Genomic DNA, 19685 nt, shown 5'->3' on the forward strand with positions numbered 1-19685 from the left:
ATCTCAGAACGAATTGCACTAAAACTGCAATTAAATTTGAATTACCAGCAACCGAAACGTAATCTTTCAGTCAAACAAGGAAAAATGAGTCATCAAAGTTCATAAAAATCAATATTGCAACTACTGGTGCCCTTCAAATGAAACTCGTGAGCTCGTGTTTACAACATGGGAAGTCGTGAGAACACCGCTGCTAAGCAACAGCAATATTAATGTCACTGTCGGTCTCTAGAAGCCACAGAGGCAAACAGTTTAGCAAGCTAGCAGGAAATGCAAAGGCATAATGTCAGAGGAAAAAGATGAGGCCGTTGGGAATATCAACATTTTCCTCAGACATATTCTAAAATTACAAAGAAAAACAATATAAGACTAAAATTACGATATATTAATTTATTATGCGCCGGAAAAAAATGAACTTCCAAGGCCTCCACCATTTCTGACAACGTCAACAAACTCTGAGCTTTCAGAAACTTTCCACTTATGATAACGTGAGTACCACAAGAGGGGGGGGGCGTTCATATGGACTCATCTCGTGACCACAGTAAACACGACCCCATTTGAAGGCACCAAGCCTTTGTTACCACAGCAACTAAGATCTAGGTTGCATGATCTAAATTGGAAGACTACAACACACTTTTTCTGTGCAGACTTCATTTTGTACATCCATCTTGATATATTTATTCAGATGAACAAGAGTCCGTCGTTTAACTATAATTTGTTAGAGTTTAATGGTCCTGTCTGTCTGCGAGATGAGGAAAAGATCACTTTTCAGTCCCTCATAAAAATTGCATGACCAATGTGATCCTTGGTTTATCACGGTCGTTCACTTTCGCTTTCATCACTCTGAATACGAGCTAGTTGCGAAGAAGCATTCGGGTGTGTTATGAAGGCTGAAATCATCCTGTAACTGCATTATAGACAAGCCGCAGCTAAGAAGAGCACATTCCAACACAGACACTCTAGTTAGTTTGAATAATTTACACCGACAATCTCCATGAGGGCTGGCTATATGAAACCACACTCTGCCTGCCATTACGCATATTGAGAATTAAACAAGTGCAATTTTTCATGAGCTGCTCTGAAAGTTATTTCCTCTGAGAAGAGTTTGCGTCAATGACTCCCATTTGTGCGTGGTAGCAACATTTTTTATTGGCGTTTACATGCTCGTCATCAGAGGACCAAGCTCTGCATTTCCTTATCGGTTCTTACGGCATTCCCAGCATGCACTGGGCGAGAGACAGGGAAATAACCTATTAATTTAAATTCCCCTTTACATCTGCCGTCATCAATCAGACATGACATTAGTCTCTTCCAGTGCAGCCAGTTTGGTGTGTGTGATTGAATAGCCTATAGGGATTGAATGTATTAACAGGCTATTTCCTTACATTTGAGCAACATTCAGCACAGTTTCTGCTGCATAAATACACACACAAACACTTAAACCTGCAGAATATTTTTGGCATCATTGGGCAAAAAATTCCATAATAACCTTTCAGCATATTGTTATTCAAGTGCTCTGAGAGATAACTAGACTTCTGCACAATGTAAATAGCAGATTGGACCATGTTATATTTTGCTGCCATGTTGACCAAAAGATTAGAGTCAAGGTGGTGGTTGGAGAAGTGGAGGAGAGGGCAGATGCTTTCTGAAACAAAAGGCGGTGCATTTATCTAGCCCGTGACGGGAGACTTTGTCCAAACACAGCTCATTTCAGAGAGAGAGCGTTCTTATTGGCTGTTCATTCAACAGAGGCAGCTGTCGATCACTCGCGAACTCCGATCAAACGGTCAACCAAGGCAGCGCTGATCAAATACGAATAAATATTCTGTTACTGTCATGCCAAACATCTTGTAGTGTACTGTTTAGCTGTATAATGACAAAGTTTGTTCCGGCTGGTGGGCTCAGCTCGGCTCTGATTGGTTGTTTTCCTCTGGTCTGTGAAATCTTGCAGATGCCATTAGGAGCACCGGAGGACACCGTAGGAAACAGAGGGACATGATTTTTTTCAGATGACCTGTCTCATACACTACTGTCAGGATATACTGTTTAAATATAAAAATAACTTTTTAATCATATTTGCTCCAATTCTACCTACTTCATCTTTAATACAATCACATTGTCACAACACAGACATTTAAAGATAGAATAATTAAAATCTTTGTAAATGTCTTGAATCCACTGCACGCTGTGGATCTGAAATCAGTGATAATCTTTGTGCCTGTCACTCCACTGACTCCCAACTCTTCACAAAGTCGGATACAAGTAAAACATATTTTTTTTTGCTCTCCTTGTGTGACAGGTATTGTTTCAGGTGGCTGCTTCCTCAGTGCTCTCGAGTTAAACAGAGACGTTTATGCAGAGATAGACCGCTAATGTGATTCTGTGTGGATATGAAACCTGTGGAGACCAGACGGCAGATGAGATGACCGTCTCCTGGGAGGAGTCCGGGGGAGAAGTGGCTCAGACAGAGAGGAACCTCTCTGATTAAAGGCCTTATTCCTCTATCGTTTTTAGACTATTGAGGGCACAAACGCACCGCCACATCTGCCCTCTGCTCCACTTCTCCAACCACCACCTTGGCTCTAGTCCTTTGGTCAACATGGCAGCACAATAGAACACGGTTCAATCTGCTATTTACACTGTGCACTGCTATTTATACTTAGCTGTTAGGGATTTCAAAAATATCGCCATGTTACACAAAATTGCTCAATTTCATGCTGCTGTTCTCGCCCATTCTGTGACTCATACATCACTGTTTTTTTGTTTATTTGACATCAGAGAAGGAAACACTGTGTTTATCTTGATATGCAAGAAACCACTTTCACAACCAGAATCAGACTAGAAGTGAGTACACTCACTTGAGAATGAGAGAGTCTATTTTGCCCATTATTCCAGCTGAATATTGTATTTCTGTGTTTGTCTTTGGAAGCACTGATATTGTTGCCATGGGCAACTGCACTATCCTGAGCAGCTCTCTCTGGTGCCTCTATATAGAAAAGGGTTTTGGTTAGTTAATCTCCTCTGGGTTGGAATAAAACAGCATCATCCTCGATGATCCTCCTGCTGTTTTACAGCGAGTAAGTTAACCTCACCTGAATCTAGTTTACCTGCAAAACACCCTTATCTTACTAAAGAGCTACTGCTGCAACACACTTGCAGAGATTGTGTGTGTGATTGCACACGCAATACATTTCTCATTAAACCACATGTTTAGACACAAAACGAAAGAAAGACATCTGTATTGTCATTATTATTTCATTATTACTCTGCATTTTTCCCAGGCCTCCTTTGCACCACAGTACTCTATGTAAAACATCAACCAAATATAGTGATGAACTTTCCCTGCGGGTACTGAACTCGGGTTCTCCTTCCCCTCATTGTGCTACTCGCTGCTTTTATGCTAAAAGCTCAAAAGGACAGAGCGAAATAAATGGTTGCCTGAGACCTCGTCCAGCCACGGCCAGCTGGCTCCCGTTTCTGACCCTGAGCCATTTCTGATCCACTCTTCCCTGAGAGAGCTTCTGATGCGAGCCGCGAAGAGTGACAGATCTTTTGGTCTTTTGTGTACTCTGATGAACATTTAGGCTAATCAATTTGCGTCCAGACCAGTGATTTCCTGTGCGAAAAAAGTTTGCAGTGAAAACATGTCGAACAATAGCGTGCATAATAGATTTTTTAAAGGAAAACACAGCCGGGGAATGAAGTCACGCACAGTTCAACCAAATTAGCTTTAACTGTTCTTCCATATTACTCATGTTGAGACAAAATCTCGCCCACGCCATCCAGAAAAACATTTCCTCTCACACATTTAATGAACACATCTATCTTTTACATACGGAAAATGTTGCATCATCACACAATAACAGATAATCCTGTTTTTGGAATGCATGCAAAGCAAGTAGGGCTGGGTGATACGGCCAAAATCTATCACAATATAGGTCATCTCGATAATGTAATATGTCATGTTTTCTGGTAGTTCAATAAATCAATAGTTTATATGAAATAACCACATGGTAAAGCCTATCATTGCATACTCCTATGTGAATTAAATACTTGACAATTGAGTTTTTTCTCATGTAATTAAGAACTTTAGTGCAAAATGAACATAACAGTTTCAATTGAAATTATAGAGAAAAAATATTAATATTTCCAGCTATACACTGACTAATACAGAGTTATCACATTAAGTTTGATTTAAGTGAGTTTGATCAGATTTTCTAAGAAATTTGAGTTAGTATGTGCTTGTTATTATCAGTTTAGACGACGTAATTATGTATCACGATATCTCGATATATGGTTTCATCATGATATGATTCCATTAAAAGATGATAAACTATCATATTGAATTATCGTACTAAGCAATCACCTATACATACACAAACATTTTAGCAACCCTATTGAGTCAGGCGATCACTTTGATTGAGTAGTAATTGACACTTTTTACATAAATGCGTGATGTTCATGCTCATTATCTCCACAGGGTGACCATATTTTCAAACCCTTAAACCAGGACCCTTGAGCGTACCGCACGTTAATGCACGAGCACATGTATGAGCTTATGCACGCACCATAGGCGTGCTATTGTATATTGCATTCTGGCCGTCTTAGTATGATCTTATATAATGCCATTTTCACCGCTCGTCACCAAAAATGTACTCTTTCAGTGTGTGCAGAACGCAGCATTTTCATTGCCGGGTACTCTACGAAGGAAGGAGTAAGCCTCCTGGAGCTCTTTAGAAAAAGACCGACTTTCTCAGCTAACCAGTTAGTGTTCTGTCGGAATGAGTCACAATCGTCATAGCAACAGCCTTGACAACAACACATTGATTGATGGACACACATACAGACAAATCAGTGTTGAATTCAGACGTGTGGCGCATCGTTTATGTTTTCATATTGGGTTAGGTAATAATAATGAGTGGGACAGAAACATGATAAATATCTATGTAGCAAAGCGCTGAGAACTAGTATAATATTATTACAATTTGGTATAGTGACCAGGATATTTGAGTGTTTTACAGATATTTGTCGAGACTCGGGACACCCAGCTTGAAACCGGGACACTCCCAGACACACCGGGACATCTGATCACCATAGACAAACCATTTATAACACCATATTAAAAGTGTAGCAGCACTTCCAGCTAAGTTAGGCCAAAGTTCTACACGGAAAGATCAAATCAGAGCCGCTTTAACAACTTCGGTTAAACTGCTTTTTTAGATACAAGAAGACAGATGGTGAACAGTTAGTTATCTTTCAACAAAAAAAAAAAATCAAACGTGAAAATGTTTGCCAATAAACGAGGAAAATGAGCACGCTTTTGTTTCTGACAGCAGCACACGTCTGGGGGCGTTGCGAGGCAGCAGGGAGAGACAATGAGGAAAAATGTTCCCTTTCTTGTACATCTCTAAAAACATACAGTGGGTTTCTGTGTAGCCTTTGCAAAACAGCATCCTGCTGACTGAAATTCTTGCTGGCAGCTGAGAAGGAGAAAACTAAAAAAAACGCCAGTGTAGCAGTGGTAACTCATAATCAGGGACAGCGTTGTGTGGCATTATTAACAGTGACAGGAGTCAGTGCTGTGACGTTGGTGGTCCACTGGGAGCCACATTATAAATGCTGCCGTGGAGGGATGTTTACTGGAAAACAACGGGCCTATCACCTGATGGAAAATCCCTGCTAGCTGCCTGCTTTCCTGCAGGAATGTTTAAAAAAAAAAGGACACTGTGATTTGACAGAAATAAACTAAATAATGAGGTGCAATAATACGCTTCAGTGCTGCAGTAAATTGCTGTAATTGTCTATTCAAAAAACTACTGAAAAAAGGCCAGTGCAGTCTGTTGATGACTCATAAGTGAAATGAAATGCACTGAATGCTTTGCATTCTTGTGACACATAAAGATTTAATGAGTCCCATTTATAATCAGCTGTTTCCACCACCAGTGGTCTGTAGTGTTTCTGATGGAGCCAAATCCCCTATTAGGATTACTGCCCAGTCCACTGGGGCCGATCAACTCAATCTAGCAGACCCATGGGTGCATAAGGTGAGGCATCTGCCCTGGCAATGAATGAATGAATTCCTCGAGACTGTTAGTTTTCACATATACGTCACATACCACATACTTGCAATCACTCCTTGTAAAAAAAAAAAGCAAACAAACCCTGTTTTCAGTTCTTTCTTACAGTGAAATTGTCCAAATGAAGAAGGTTTATATTCTTTTCAACTCCTCTACATCATCTATAAGTGTTCATCCTCCACAGATATGTGAATTTTACCACTCATATTAAATAACCACAGATATTTAATCATTCTAATGACCAAAGAAATATCAATGAAGAAGATGTGTTTGCATTATTACCAAAATATGATGTTTAAGAACTCTGCCGTGAATTCTCCCACGGCCCTTTGACTGAAGTGATTTAAAATCTGCAGATTATCTTTGCTGTGTTTCAGAATATGCATGGTTTCATGACACCACATAGAGCAACAAACCACGGCTACTGTCTGCAGTATAAGAAATTTATGAACTTTGATACAGACAGTTTAGATACATGAACCGCATCAGCTTCTGCATCCACCCCCCACTCCCATCTCCCTCACTTGCTCATTCATTTCACATCATACATGACTGCACAACTTGCTCTCTTGAGGAATCAATAACTCAGCATTTTTAATCACGTGTCCCACTCTCTAAATTATGAACATATGAAACACCACCTAGAGAACAAACACACAGCAGCAGCAGCAGCAGCAGCAGCAGCATCCATCGGACTCACCCTGACAGCTTTGGCATCTTCACAAAGCTGAACACATCCATGTGTGCTGCAGACTGCAGTCAAAGCTACAAATTTGACCATCTACTTCACTCCGGCTCCATTGTCCCACACTGTCTTTGGCGGCGAGGAATAAATAATTCAGGGAGAAAAAAAAAAAAGTGGAGCTTCCACAAGTCAGGTGGAGAGATTAGTCCTGTTGTCTGGGCTTCTGCATGGCTGAGTGATTGCTGTGTCCTCGCCTCGGCAGCGCAAATCCACAGCCCATGGAAAAGGATCTGGCAGAGCAGCTTCCCCCCCGGTTACATCCTTCAAAGCATGCCTCTGTTAGCTGCGTTAAGCCACCTTCATTTAATTTCCATCGCGGTGGAATGATGTGCGGGAGCCGCACAGTAACAACAGCTTTGGAGAGAGGCAGAGAGAGCCGTAGAGAGGGTGGGAGGGACAGGCAGGGGTGGCGATGGTGGTGGGAGATGAGAGTGGAAGAGAGAGGAATGTGAGAGGATGTTGAGCAGCGAAGGGCCAACAAGAATTACTACTAAAGGATGCAGACAGCATCCAAGAACTCCCCAAAGGCTAACCTCATCAATCCTCAACCAGGTGGTGTGTTTCTAGAAAAGGTTGAAAAGGATGAGAGAGATGACATGACGGAGACACACTGCATGATGATGAGTGCAACAGAGGAGCAGCTGGAGAGACGGGAGGACCTAAAGTGTCCCCCCCCTCCCCTCCCCAGATGAGGTCTCTGCCTCACAGCTGCACATTAGGATGCCCATACTGTACACTGCATTTGTTTTGACCTTTCCAAAACAGTTCATCTGCTAAATGCTTTCCCTCAATGAGGTCATTCATGAGAGGCCTCCAAACATTTTAGCAACCCGCCCGACACAAGCAAACAAACAAACCAACAAACACAGAGCTGATGCAACGGTGGTGTCAAGAGAAGATCAGGATTGTTAGATCGCGAAATGCAGAATGGAATTCCATAGTAGATAATACGATTTGTGTGATTAATCAATGTCCAGAGGGGCTGTTGTGATTCATGAGGCTTCAAGTAGTCAGCTGCATGTTAATAGATGCTTCAAGCGTCTAATTTCCTCTGTGATATTTTTTTTAAGTTGAAATACATCTCCATAAATTTTCATATTTTTCTTCATCTGATTTCATTTCAATGTGTTTGAGACTTTCTATTTCATGTCAGAGTTTCAAAACGCCAGTAAACTGATAAATGAGCACGAGAGTCCCGGCGTAACTCGGCAAAAGGGTATCTCCCGATTTCAGCCCCGGCTCCAGATGAAGAATCACCGTTCGTCTATTATCCCAAAGAGGAAGAATCACCCTTCATAAATCAAACACCACACGGATGAGGCACCTCTGTCGAAAACCACCAAGAGCCAATTAGTCTCTGATCCCAGGAGGTTTGATACTTCTTCATGTGGATCAGACGGTTTTTGATAAAAAGGAACTTCTCGCAGTAATACAGACCCCGTTATCCCGATCTGTGATGTGCCGACAGGAAACACACAGCTCGACAAAGATGTTTGAATACGGCTGTCATCAATAAATAAAGCTCAAAACGTCAATAAACTGTGGAAACAAACGTAGTACTCGACTCTAAATAGTACAACCTAAAAAGAAATAAGATATTCCCCTACTTATTTATATTCAGTGTGAATCTTTGCCGGGGGCCTTGACAGAATAATAAACACTCTAATCAATAAAAATGTCAGGTGGTGATGGATAAATAAATACAAATACACAGAATACAAATACTAGTTGAGGAATTTCAAGCTACGATTTGTCGCTGTGCTTCCACAGACGAGTGGCAACCATCCTATATTAAAATGCCACAACTTGTGAGGCTCTGCAGGGTGAGTCAATGTGCCTTTGCTGAGAGTGATACATGCAATAAAGAATGTTGTCACTTCCACTCAAGCTCACATTTGTTTGCCGCCATAGAAAAGACGCAGCTAGACGGGTAAAAAGGTGAAGCTCACGATCGCCTCTGACAGGTTTTTACTTAAAACCTCCGAGCTTGCGAAGAGAGCGCTGATCCAATTGTTTAAAAAAAAAGAAAGCGGAGTGAATCATCGTGTTAATCTCATTCTGAAACAGTTTAGCTGATGATACGTCTCAGGAAGGAGTACACACAAGACATCGAGGATGCGCTGATGAGCGAGGGAGAACATGTCCAACGATTTGCTTCAAACGCAACCGCGGTGTCCTGTGGCGGGAGGGTTTGAGAGACTCAGCGTATTCTGGACAGTTCTGTTTGCCCATGTGGGCTCGCGGCCCAGAGGCCAACATGAGTGGCAGAGGATATTAGGGTCAGACAGGAGCGTGATCTAAGGAGACTATATGGCTGAAGCTTTGACCGATAAAACCCAGCTGCCCTGCTGATCCCTAACTCTCCTTTCTCTCTACGATTCCCTTTTAAAAACAGCTGATTTCAGTCAATTCTGGCACGCCCGGCCACTTAAAACCCAGCAGTGCTCAAATTTTGCAACCCCTGCCTTTGGATCACATTGCTTGCCTTTTAAAAGCAAAAATAAGCGGAGCATAACCACTTTGCATGAATTGCTAACCATGCTGGATAGCAAGGGCATAAATGTACACTCAATGCTCTAAACTAGCATGACAGCTGTTTCCATGTGAAGAGTTATTCTGCAGATTGGGCAGCATTATAGACTTCAGTGTGCGGTACAGTAATGTGACTTTGGAGCTTTTACTGCACTCTGATCCCAACTTAGCATTAGAGGCCTTTGGACCTCAACCAGATGTGTGTCAGCGGCCACAACTGGCCTCAGAAACCACACTTAACTGTGACATCTGCAGCGTTTTGTTTGTTTGTCATCATGCCTATAATATGAGCCACCTCAGTACCTCAACTTTCCCGATCTGTTAGCTCGACACTAATTATGCCTGCGCCGCGGCTGATTTATTCCGTGAATTAAACAGCCTTTAGTAGGGAGTTTAAAGATCTGAACGCCGTTTTGCCATGAATATTCAGTGGTGTGACTAATTGGGATAAGAAGTGAAGTGTTACCTGGCTGAGTTACGCTATGCTTTGAAAAGATTATGGATTCGGTGTGCCAGTTTCACTACACCTCCTGATAAAGTTCAAAGTAACACTGGGAGGCTGTAGCCCTGTTCTGTGTGGAGTGAATAAAACAACATAACAGGGACGCTGCCAAGATGCTCGACACCTGCTGGTGCTGTATGTCTGGTTAACGTGCTGGTTATCAAACGTGTTCATGTGGGTCATTGGCATGTCGCGTTTGGTACATTCATCCATCCATTCATCTTCTACGGCCACTTATCCTGTTCAGGGTCGCTGTAGGCTGTTGCCTCTCCCAGCATGCACTGGGCAGGAGGCTGGGTACATGGACATTAGCCAGTCCACCACAGCTCCATAAACTGTTCTCATTTAAATTCCTATGAACATTATAAAGCTGCAACTAAGGATTACTTTCATTATCGGTTAATCTGCTGATCAAATTCACGATTAATCAATAAATCATTTAGTCTATAAAATGTCAGAAAATTATGAAAAATGTCCCTCCCAGTTTCATAGAGTTTGTTAAGAGTGTGTTTGTTTGACCAACAGTCCAAAACTCAAAGATATTCAATTCACAATGACACATAAAACTGAGAAAAGCAGGATTTTTTCAGATTTGAGAGGCTGAAAACAGCTACTTTACTGATATTTTTGCTCGAAAAATGACTTAAAGGTGCAATGTGTAGGATTTTAGCGGCCTCTTAGTGGTGAGGTTTCAGATTGCAACCAGCTGAAACTCCTCTCGTGTGCCAAGCGTGTAGGAGAACTACGGTATCTGACGAGAAAACGTGAAAATGTGAATGGCTCTCTCTAGAGTCAGTGTTTGGTTTGTCCGTTCTGGGCTACTGTAGAAACATGCCGGCCGACTCCGTATGTAGATATAAACAGGAAAACACAACTATTCTTTTTTTCAGGTGATTATACACTAAAGAAAACATACTTATTAATATTATAATACATTTCTGCCAATAGATCCCCCTAAATGCTGCACAATATACCTTCAAAGGCAGGAATGTGGCGGCATTTAGTGGTGTGGTTGCAGATTGCAACCAACTGAGCACCCCTCCGCTCACTCCTTCCTTTCCAAGACTGCATTAACGTGAGTCACCGAGTGCAAAACTGTGGTAACGCCGTACACCTCGCTCAGAGGGCATCCTTACTATAATAACACTGCTTTAGGAGCAGCGGAAGTCAGACGATGGCTGGCTGTACCACGGTTTTGCACTTGCCGGCTCACATTACCACAGTTTCACAAGCATTTTAGAAAACCACCGGCCTTCAGGTAACGTAAAAACAAGGAAGGCTCTCACTAGAGCCAGTGTTTAGTTTGTCCTTTCTGGGCTCCTGTAGAGACAAGGCAGACTCCCTGCAAACGTGGACCTATGTAGATATGAAGGACTCATTCTAAGCTAACGAAAACACAACAGTTCTTAGTTTCAGGTGATTATACACTAATGAGAACATAGTTATGAATATTATATTATATTTCTGCTAATAGATCCCCCGAAATGTTACACACTGTAACTTTAAACGATTCATCAATCAGAAAAATCAATCAATTAACCGACTTAACGTTGCATCTCTAGAACATTATTCTTCTTTGTTGCTCTCTCAGAATACACCCACTCAGGCCTTCTTCACAGCAGGCACTTGTTATAGCAGAATAGGCACAGGTGTTACCAGTACTCTTATTGATTTATCTGTTCTATTTAAGTAAGCCAAGCCAGCCTGTGAGCATGCACAATAACAGGATCCTTGAACTGACACTTCTGAATGGAGCGCAGCCATCAACAGTTCTTAATTACAGCAGTGCTTTTATGGCATGTCAAAAATGTGGCTGTGAAAAAGGCCATACATCATTGGTTCCAGCAAGCTACTGTCACTCAGGTATGAAGATATAAGCGAAAGACTTCTTGTTGTAAAGTTGTAAACACCAATTATTTTGAAGAGGGCTGTGAATGTCAAAGCAAAACCATGCCAATCCCACAGGAACGTACAAGACATCGTTATTGTGATGCAGCAGTAAAGAATAGGGTATCCCGTGACCGTCAGTCACAACAACAAAGAAAAGACTAAAATTGAGTCACTATCAAAATGTTAGGCTGAAGTGAAACGCTAAACTGCTCTAATACATGTACAATCTTAACAAACCAAACTTTTTCTGCTATAACTACCATCAGTGCGCTCATCCTTAGAGATATCGTGAGTAATCAGCTCTGACTGAATTATAAAGTAAGCACAGAACAGCGATCCGCAGCACACTACTCACTGAATGACAGTGAAGATGCCGAGTTCATTGTCGTCTGGGTCCATTGCTGGTGACAGGTCTTTAATGCAGTACTTGTTTCTGTTTTTCCTGTCCAGGCCTTTCAAAGCCTCTTTCACTGATGTGTGTTCCCGTCCTTCCTCCTCACTCTAAAGTTTCTCCCTGCTTGATTTGGACTTTCCATATAGGCAGCTGAGCTTGTCTGACTAAGCCATTCCAGTTATGATTACATACAGCGCCCCTGTCCAAGTGAGTGGCCGGTGCCCTGGGGGAGGAGACCGAGCTTGTCGCCTCCGCCTGGGTAATGAAATAACATCACATTCCGGGCCAGTGCATCAGAAAACACAGAGGGATCAATGCTGAACAGCTGGACTTCGATGGGGCTGCTGTGCTGGTTAAGGCTGCCTCAATGAGCAAAGGCTCTCGTGGAAAAACATGTCCTGTTTGGGTGAAATTCACCTGTGGTGTTTTTCATATTTCATATTTCACGATCATAGCGGGAGAGTTAAAGACATATTTGAGTGTTTCCAGCAGCTGAAACAAACATTTTTATCTTGATGGTATTATTTACAACATTTCAACGCACAACCAAATTGCGGTATCTGAAATATTAATCTGATCTCCCGTGCGATGCATTTGGAAATGCCATGTGTTTTATCATCCATGAAGAGCTTAAAAATTAAGCTTCAACCGTAATCCAAACTCTATCACTATCTGCCTGCCAACTGTCACCCTTAACGGAGCCAAACCTAAATCCTATATAAACCACAGAATTAGACCTTAACCTAAATGTTATACAGTAGCATCAGGTATCTTTTTATTATTATTCATATTTTCAATGTCTTTTGCACACATATCTATTGTCATATAATGCAGCTTGTCATGCTGTATTCTTAATCTAATAAATACAGCATATTTCATACATTTTATTATAATTTTTTTATTATATTTAGGGCATTCTCCCATAAAGCCATGGCATTTTAACATCATGAGAGTTCACGCTGGATTATAGCAGACTCTCTGATGCATGAATGGCATACACAGTCTTCCATTAGTTATGAAGCGAGGCACGTGTCTTTGCCTCTGCAAGCAAATAGAACTGCTTGCATAACACATCCCATGCCATGTACACACAGCAGCCTCTGACAACTGGAAGCCCAGCTTCCAAACAAAGACAGTGTTTTTCATCACCACATTTCTTGCTATAAATGTAAAGAAACATGCTCAGTAAATTGTGCAAATTTGTGCACACTGTTTCTCTTTCTGCACATACACTATCTGTGTGTGCATGGCCATATGGCCACAATGGAGCGCTGTGTGTGGTTAGACAAAAGCAGACCTTTCTGCGAGATAAATACTGCACATGAATCCATCCAATCATGTGGCCTCACACTTGCCCCTGGGCCACAGCGCGCTGCATCACTGGCCTGTTTTTTCCGTGACACACAGGTCGCACCACTTAGAGGGGGGGACAGGGGGGATGTTCACAGTGCAATATAACCCCACACAGTGTCACACAACTGAGGATCACATTTAGCATGTTGTCTTGGGGTCAAAACAGTGATGATAGGCAGTGTGTGTGTGTGTGTGTGTGTGTGTTCTGAGACTCATCTGATTTAATGTGCTGTTCATTGTGCGTGGGTGGATGGCTCATTTGTTTCCTTAGAACAATGTGACGCTGCATGCTCCTTTTGCAAATTGCTTTGACAGCTTATATGACAGCGACACGCAGTTCTGAAATTTCTGATCAATTAGTAAAATACACTTAAGGGCAAATGCATCCGATTCAACTGTTATTAGGTCATTAAATAGGCTTTATCAAGCGCTATAACCACCATAGAAGTGGGTCAGTAGGGGCCTACTACGTTGTGAAAGTGAAAGTGAAACTTAATGGCAACACGTAAAACTGAATGAAATGTCACGTTTTGAACACAAACAAAACGGCTTCTTTAGGTTTAGGCAACAAAACTACAACTTCTTTAAGTTTAGGCAAAAAAAAACACTTTGTTAAGTTTAGAGAAAATATTGTGTTTGGGGTTAAAATAACGACCAACACAAAGACAACTACACATTGTTGGTTTCACACGGGATGCAAACTCAGTCTCCTGGGTGTAAAGCCTGTGTTTTGTGTCCCATCTATCGTCCCCAACCTCCATTATGGAGTTTCACACTGTCTGTACTGCAGCACCTGACTTCTGCTTCTGCTCCTGTCACAATTACTACAGTCGCTAGAGGTCTCTGTTGTTTTCTTTTATACCTTCTTTCGGTGATCTACCATGTGAATAGATGATAAAACCTACTAGTGGGTGTAGTAGGCCCCTATTGACCCACATCTATGGGGCTTATAGCGACTGATAATGCCTATTTAATAGCCTGACAACAGTCTAATCGGCTGATAAATATAACAAAAAACACCCCGGTGCTCTAAAATAACTAATAAATAATGGCTGAAACAAATAAGCAAAAGCAAAAGATGCAGCGTCTTCCACATGCAAAAGTTAATTTTCAGTCCATCAAAGCAAACATGTGCATCACATAATAATAATAACAGGAAGGAAGTGACTCTTTCATTACTTTATGGAGCAGAACAAACAGTAGATGCAGCCATTTGCATAAAATGATGAGAGTCGCTCCATGCAGAACAGAAAAACTCATATTAATACAGTAAGAGCTACTGCTTGGCCCTCGCTAAAGGTCACGGCTGTGTTTGTTAAAGCTGCCGACTGCATTCATTCCAATAATGTGATTTACACTATTTGGCAACAAATCTGAATCAGGATAATTATCTTTTTTGCCATCAAAGAAGAATACCAAATAGGTCATTTATTATAATTAATTAAGCAAGTTGGAAAGCCATTAAAGGAGTTGGACGAAGCCATTGCTCTCATTAAAGGTGTTCTTGCTGTTTAAATCAAACATTAACTTGAAAGTGCACTATTTAAAGAAACTTTTTCAGAGTATTTTCTTGGTCACAATTAACTATCAGGAAAGTAGAGCACTAACAACCCCAGCAGGCATGAAAACAGCTCTCCTGATAAGCTGTTAAACACACTCATACCATAGACAGGAAGTACTCAGAAGTCAATCGCAGTCAATGAGATTGCAGGATATCACATTCCTCAAATCAGATAGCTACTCTCGTGTCAACACACTGCAGAAGCTCCTCCCTGCTGGCCTGGGAGGATAGATTTCACAGCATCCAGCAATTATCTGTAAAGTGGGACGAAAATCGATGTGCCCATGGAAAGCTGCTAAGGTCACCAAGCCGACGCTGTCACTTGAATCAGAAGCACTGCGTCGCCGCAGGCCGGGCTCCAAGCCTATCAGCCAGCATCTGTGAGAACACACATCATTTGTAATGCCACGGATTACGATAATTATTAGCCTGACGATATGGAAGATAATTGGTTTTTGCATGTGATCATGGAGAAAGGAAAATTATTACAGATTTCAGTCATCTATTAATAAAACTATCACTTTAAATAGGAATCATTTCACAGAACTTTGTGAATTTTATTAATTTTGTCCTGAAAAAACAATATTTCTTTTTAACTGTATTATTTTTTATAGTTATAATATAGTAGTTATACATATTTTATACCTCTAAACAAACTAAACGTCTTTTCAAATGCATTTTTATAGTTGGAATGTCACAGATTTACATCTTTTTTTAGCATAATTTCAGGATATTATATAGAGAGCTCATCATACAAGCTCTTTCAGCAGAACTTGTCTATATGGCATGTTGTACAGTAGACAAGCTACACATGCATTTGAGGTTATATACATATAGTTTAGTCTTTATACCTCAGCCCTAAACAAACTAAATGTTTTTTCAAATGCTTTTTTTATAGTTGGAATGACGCGTAACCTTTTTCAGCGTAAACTTAAAGGCAGAATTTGTGGTCCACAAACTACATTGGTCCAGTTATAGATTAGATTATAATACAGATGGGTGGGTCACCAACATGTTTCAATCCTAAATATCGTAAATTGCTCATCATTTATCGTCTCCGTCAATCATTTTAAAAGTTGTGTGAAAATAAAGAAGTGAAACAGCGTCAGACTCACCTCTGCTGCTCTTGGTTTTTGTCCAAACTGCTGCTAACGCAAATCTCATTTTTGCCCGTATTGTCAATTTCCATGTCTTCTCTCTCAGGTAGATACTCACAAATGATGCTAATGGAGGGCAAGCGTCAAGTATGCCCTCTTTGTGGGTTAGAAGATCCCGGCAGCACTGTGCTGACGGGAGGGGGGGAGGCGTCCTTGAAACATTGATAGTCTGGTGTAAATTCTATTAACGGCAATGGGATATTGAGAAGAATGAAAAATCAATACCTTGTGGCCAGTAATGTTTGAGGGATCGGGCTGAGTGGAAATGGGAGATGGCGTGGCCTCGCCCTGACGCAGAGACTGTTTCTGTAAGTGGTTAATCAAGTGCTTGTCTGACATCCAGATTGCATTTTCCTCTCACCATTACTCCCATTTTTCCCCTTCAGTGTGGAGAAGATGTGCTATCAAATGTAAGACGGTAATCGGAGTAATAATGGGAGTCACCAATCTGATAGAGCTGCACTCTACTGAAGGGATTGGAAACTGTGTTTTGTCTTGACATCTCAGATTTCAATGCAGTGTTTTTCACTCCTGCACCGAGTGCGTCTACACCAGGGAGGCATGAGCTGCACACATGTTTGAGTCTCAGACTGTACCGTCTCCTGAAAATGATGGGATGTCTGCGATGACTCACTGAGTAAACATTTTGCATCTCTGCTGTGTTAAAGTGAAGCCTACCATTTTGCTGAGACCTTAAATAAAGAAAAGGAGGCATACAGCACAATGACGTAACAGCCATTTAAAAATAAATCCCTCCTATACAGCTATAATTTGAGTCAGCCATTCATTGTTTTAGCTTATTAGGGTTGTTTCTCAATATCTGCACACTAATGGAAGAGAAATATGTGTCATAAACAGAATGGCAACATTTCCAAAGGCGATGTTTTTCTCTGTTTTGGAGGCTCACAAGGACAGATTCACTCTTTAATGTGCATCATTAAAGGTTCATGACACTATGATGCCATGGGCTGCTTGCACTAAATCTGACCATGACAGTACACCAGCACAGACAAGTGACAGAAAGGAAGCACTGCATTTGATCAGGGCTAAGCTAAGTTAGGTTAATGATGCACTGTTCCTTCATTTCCATTTTTTTAGCATAGTTTCAGGATACTACAGTATGTAGCTACGCATGAGTTTGACCTCAAGAGCCTCTCGTGTACCTGTTTTTAAAATGGTTGCATAGAGTTTTCATATTTAAGTTAAAGGGCTACCTACGGTGAAATTGGGCTTGTTTCTATAGATCTGGTAGCTTGTTTCTCTCACAAGATCACGAACAACGGTCTCCTGGGTGAAAGGAAAGCCTTGTGTTTGTTGGGAGACTTACTTCTCTAGTTTCTGGCTTTGAGAGAGAGTAGCTCATGTTCATAAATATTGATTGAACCTTACTAGGCCATGGAAATAACATATTGAAATTCTTAATTTGGGCTTTTTTCACAGTATTTTTTCCACAAAATGCAATCTAACACCACCACTAACCAGGGCCTCAAACATGGGTTGAATCTGTCACAGTAACTCAATTGAACAAGATAATATATGCCTCACTAAAGGTAGAATTTGCTGCTAATGTACTTGATGACATTGTATTGTAAAGGTATTGCGTTCATTGTGTCTAAATCCTGTATCAGGTGCACAAAAAGCCCCAGGTTCACTGTGTGGCAATATGGTTAATTGTAATTTTGTTTGGGAATATGAGACTATCATACGCACCACAAAACTACAATATTGACTTGCATGAGGAGAGCCTGATTTTAAGGCCCTGTCAAAATCTTACAGTACTTGGTGCATACTAGGTGCATATTACTAATTTAATTTGTGCTTAATAGAATTACCACACAACAAACCTAGGGCTGTAATATTCTTTCATAGAAATAATATACACAGTGCACAGGGAAGGGGGTTGAACGGGGAGTTAATAGGAGCCCAGCAACTCATTTTTGCTGAAGGGCCCCCAAGCTGCTTAATCACGGCAACAACCCAGGTAAATTCTCCAAATCAGTCTTTAGTACAACACATCTGACTCAGCAATGCATGTGTACTATTGCCATCTAGTGGCACGTTGTCTAGTAGTCGGTTTTTCACAGAAGAAGAATACTTTTTCTCATACAATCATTCACAGCCTGTCAACTACACACTAAATCAGAGTCAGTGCTTCCCATTTAATAGCCAATAAATCCTAAAGTACACAGGTCCCCAGTGTTTTTTAAATGATTTTAAATATGTAATATTCACATTATGTCTCTTACAAAAATATGTTCACTTGATGGCACTGCTGTAGACAAACACTGTAGTCATCATATTCTCCTCACAGGCCTTAGCCTCACATAGAGAAGTATATACAAGAGAATCTAAATGCTGCAGCAGTGGCTGTTTTGTTTCCATCTAATATCCCACTCAAAATCTAATGGCACTAGAGTATTGACCTAATAAATCACTAGCAAAAACTACCTCCCACATATATCCCCAGAAACCTGTGAGACAGCAAACTTAACAGCAGACTGCACATTGTACTGCTCATTATATTCCCACTGTAAAAGGAAAAGCTGTTCAGCTGATCAAGAGAGCAATCATCATTCATAAATATGAATTACATTTAACAAAAGCTCATTATATTAACTTTCCATTAGAAGTATGAATGCACGTATCTGAAACCAAGGCAAACACTTTTTCGCGAGGTATTCCAAACATCCACGTACATGACCTGCGTGGGCCAAACGTTTATTCTGACATCCTTTAAATGGTCGGTGGATGTCAGCTCCCGAGGCCGCACTCGTGCCACTGAGAAAAATGACATAACGGGAAGTCTGATGAGAATCAGCTACTCCAAACCTCGCCACCACCACATAAGTGGATCAAACGCAAAGCCGCCCCCCTTATCACCACTTCCCCTGTCTGTTTGGCAGACTCTGGTATCTGATGAATCCTTATCGTGGCCATACAGTGCTGGTTCACATGTCATGTTATCACACAGGTCCCTTCCCCAGGGCTCCCACAGGAAGAGTCTGTTCCCAGGGCACTAAATGCCAAGTATCTCAAACTGCCTTACGGTGAGGGAAAAAAATGTGGTGTGGTCAAGAGAGGACTGTGGGCTGCTCAATGTTTCTGTCATTATAAAGGGTTCATGAAACTGAACACGGGTGGGAGCTAAATTGGAAGAATTAAAAGGTTGATTTTAAAGGGACTGTTTGTAACTTCTTACACGTATAAATCAATCTGGGTCGGTGTCCCATGCGCGCTCGCGTGCAGCTATGCTGTTCAGACAAGACTCCAACACAAACTACACGGAAGCACCAAAACCGCAAAGTTATATCTAGTGAAGCCCGTCTTGCAAAGCAGAGATGGCCTCGGTCGGAGGACGCGGGGGAGACCGTAGATTTGGTCTCTGCTGTACTCTGTCCCTCTGCCTGCCTGCTTGCCTTCACTCAGCGGGCTCCACCTCACGTGCATGCGCGCACACTACACACTGCAGAAGAGTTA

The 19685-nt window shown here is 41.4% G+C and overlaps 1 protein-coding gene across 4 annotated transcripts in view; it reads right to left on the reverse strand.

Moving 5' to 3' along the window:
• LOC141782606 (FERM and PDZ domain-containing protein 4-like) overlaps positions 1–12233 on the reverse strand; it is a 35633-nt gene extending 23400 nt beyond the window's left edge. For 2 of the 4 annotated variants that reach the window (XM_074659160.1, XM_074659158.1), the window contains exon 1: positions 12099–12233. In XM_074659160.1, the coding sequence (XP_074515261.1) occupies positions 12099–12142 (44 nt within the window). In that variant the 5' untranslated portion in view covers positions 12143–12233. Of the gene's footprint in view, positions 1–6774; positions 7472–12098 lie in introns of those variants that run through there. The other 2 variants (XM_074659161.1, XM_074659159.1) reach the window with 1 other exon arrangement.
• Between the last annotated feature and the right edge of the window lie 7452 nt (positions 12234–19685).

The sequence above is a fragment of the Sebastes fasciatus genome, chromosome 14, assembly GCF_043250625.1.
Source record: "Sebastes fasciatus isolate fSebFas1 chromosome 14, fSebFas1.pri, whole genome shotgun sequence".
NCBI lineage: Eukaryota > Metazoa > Chordata > Actinopteri > Perciformes > Sebastidae > Sebastes > Sebastes fasciatus.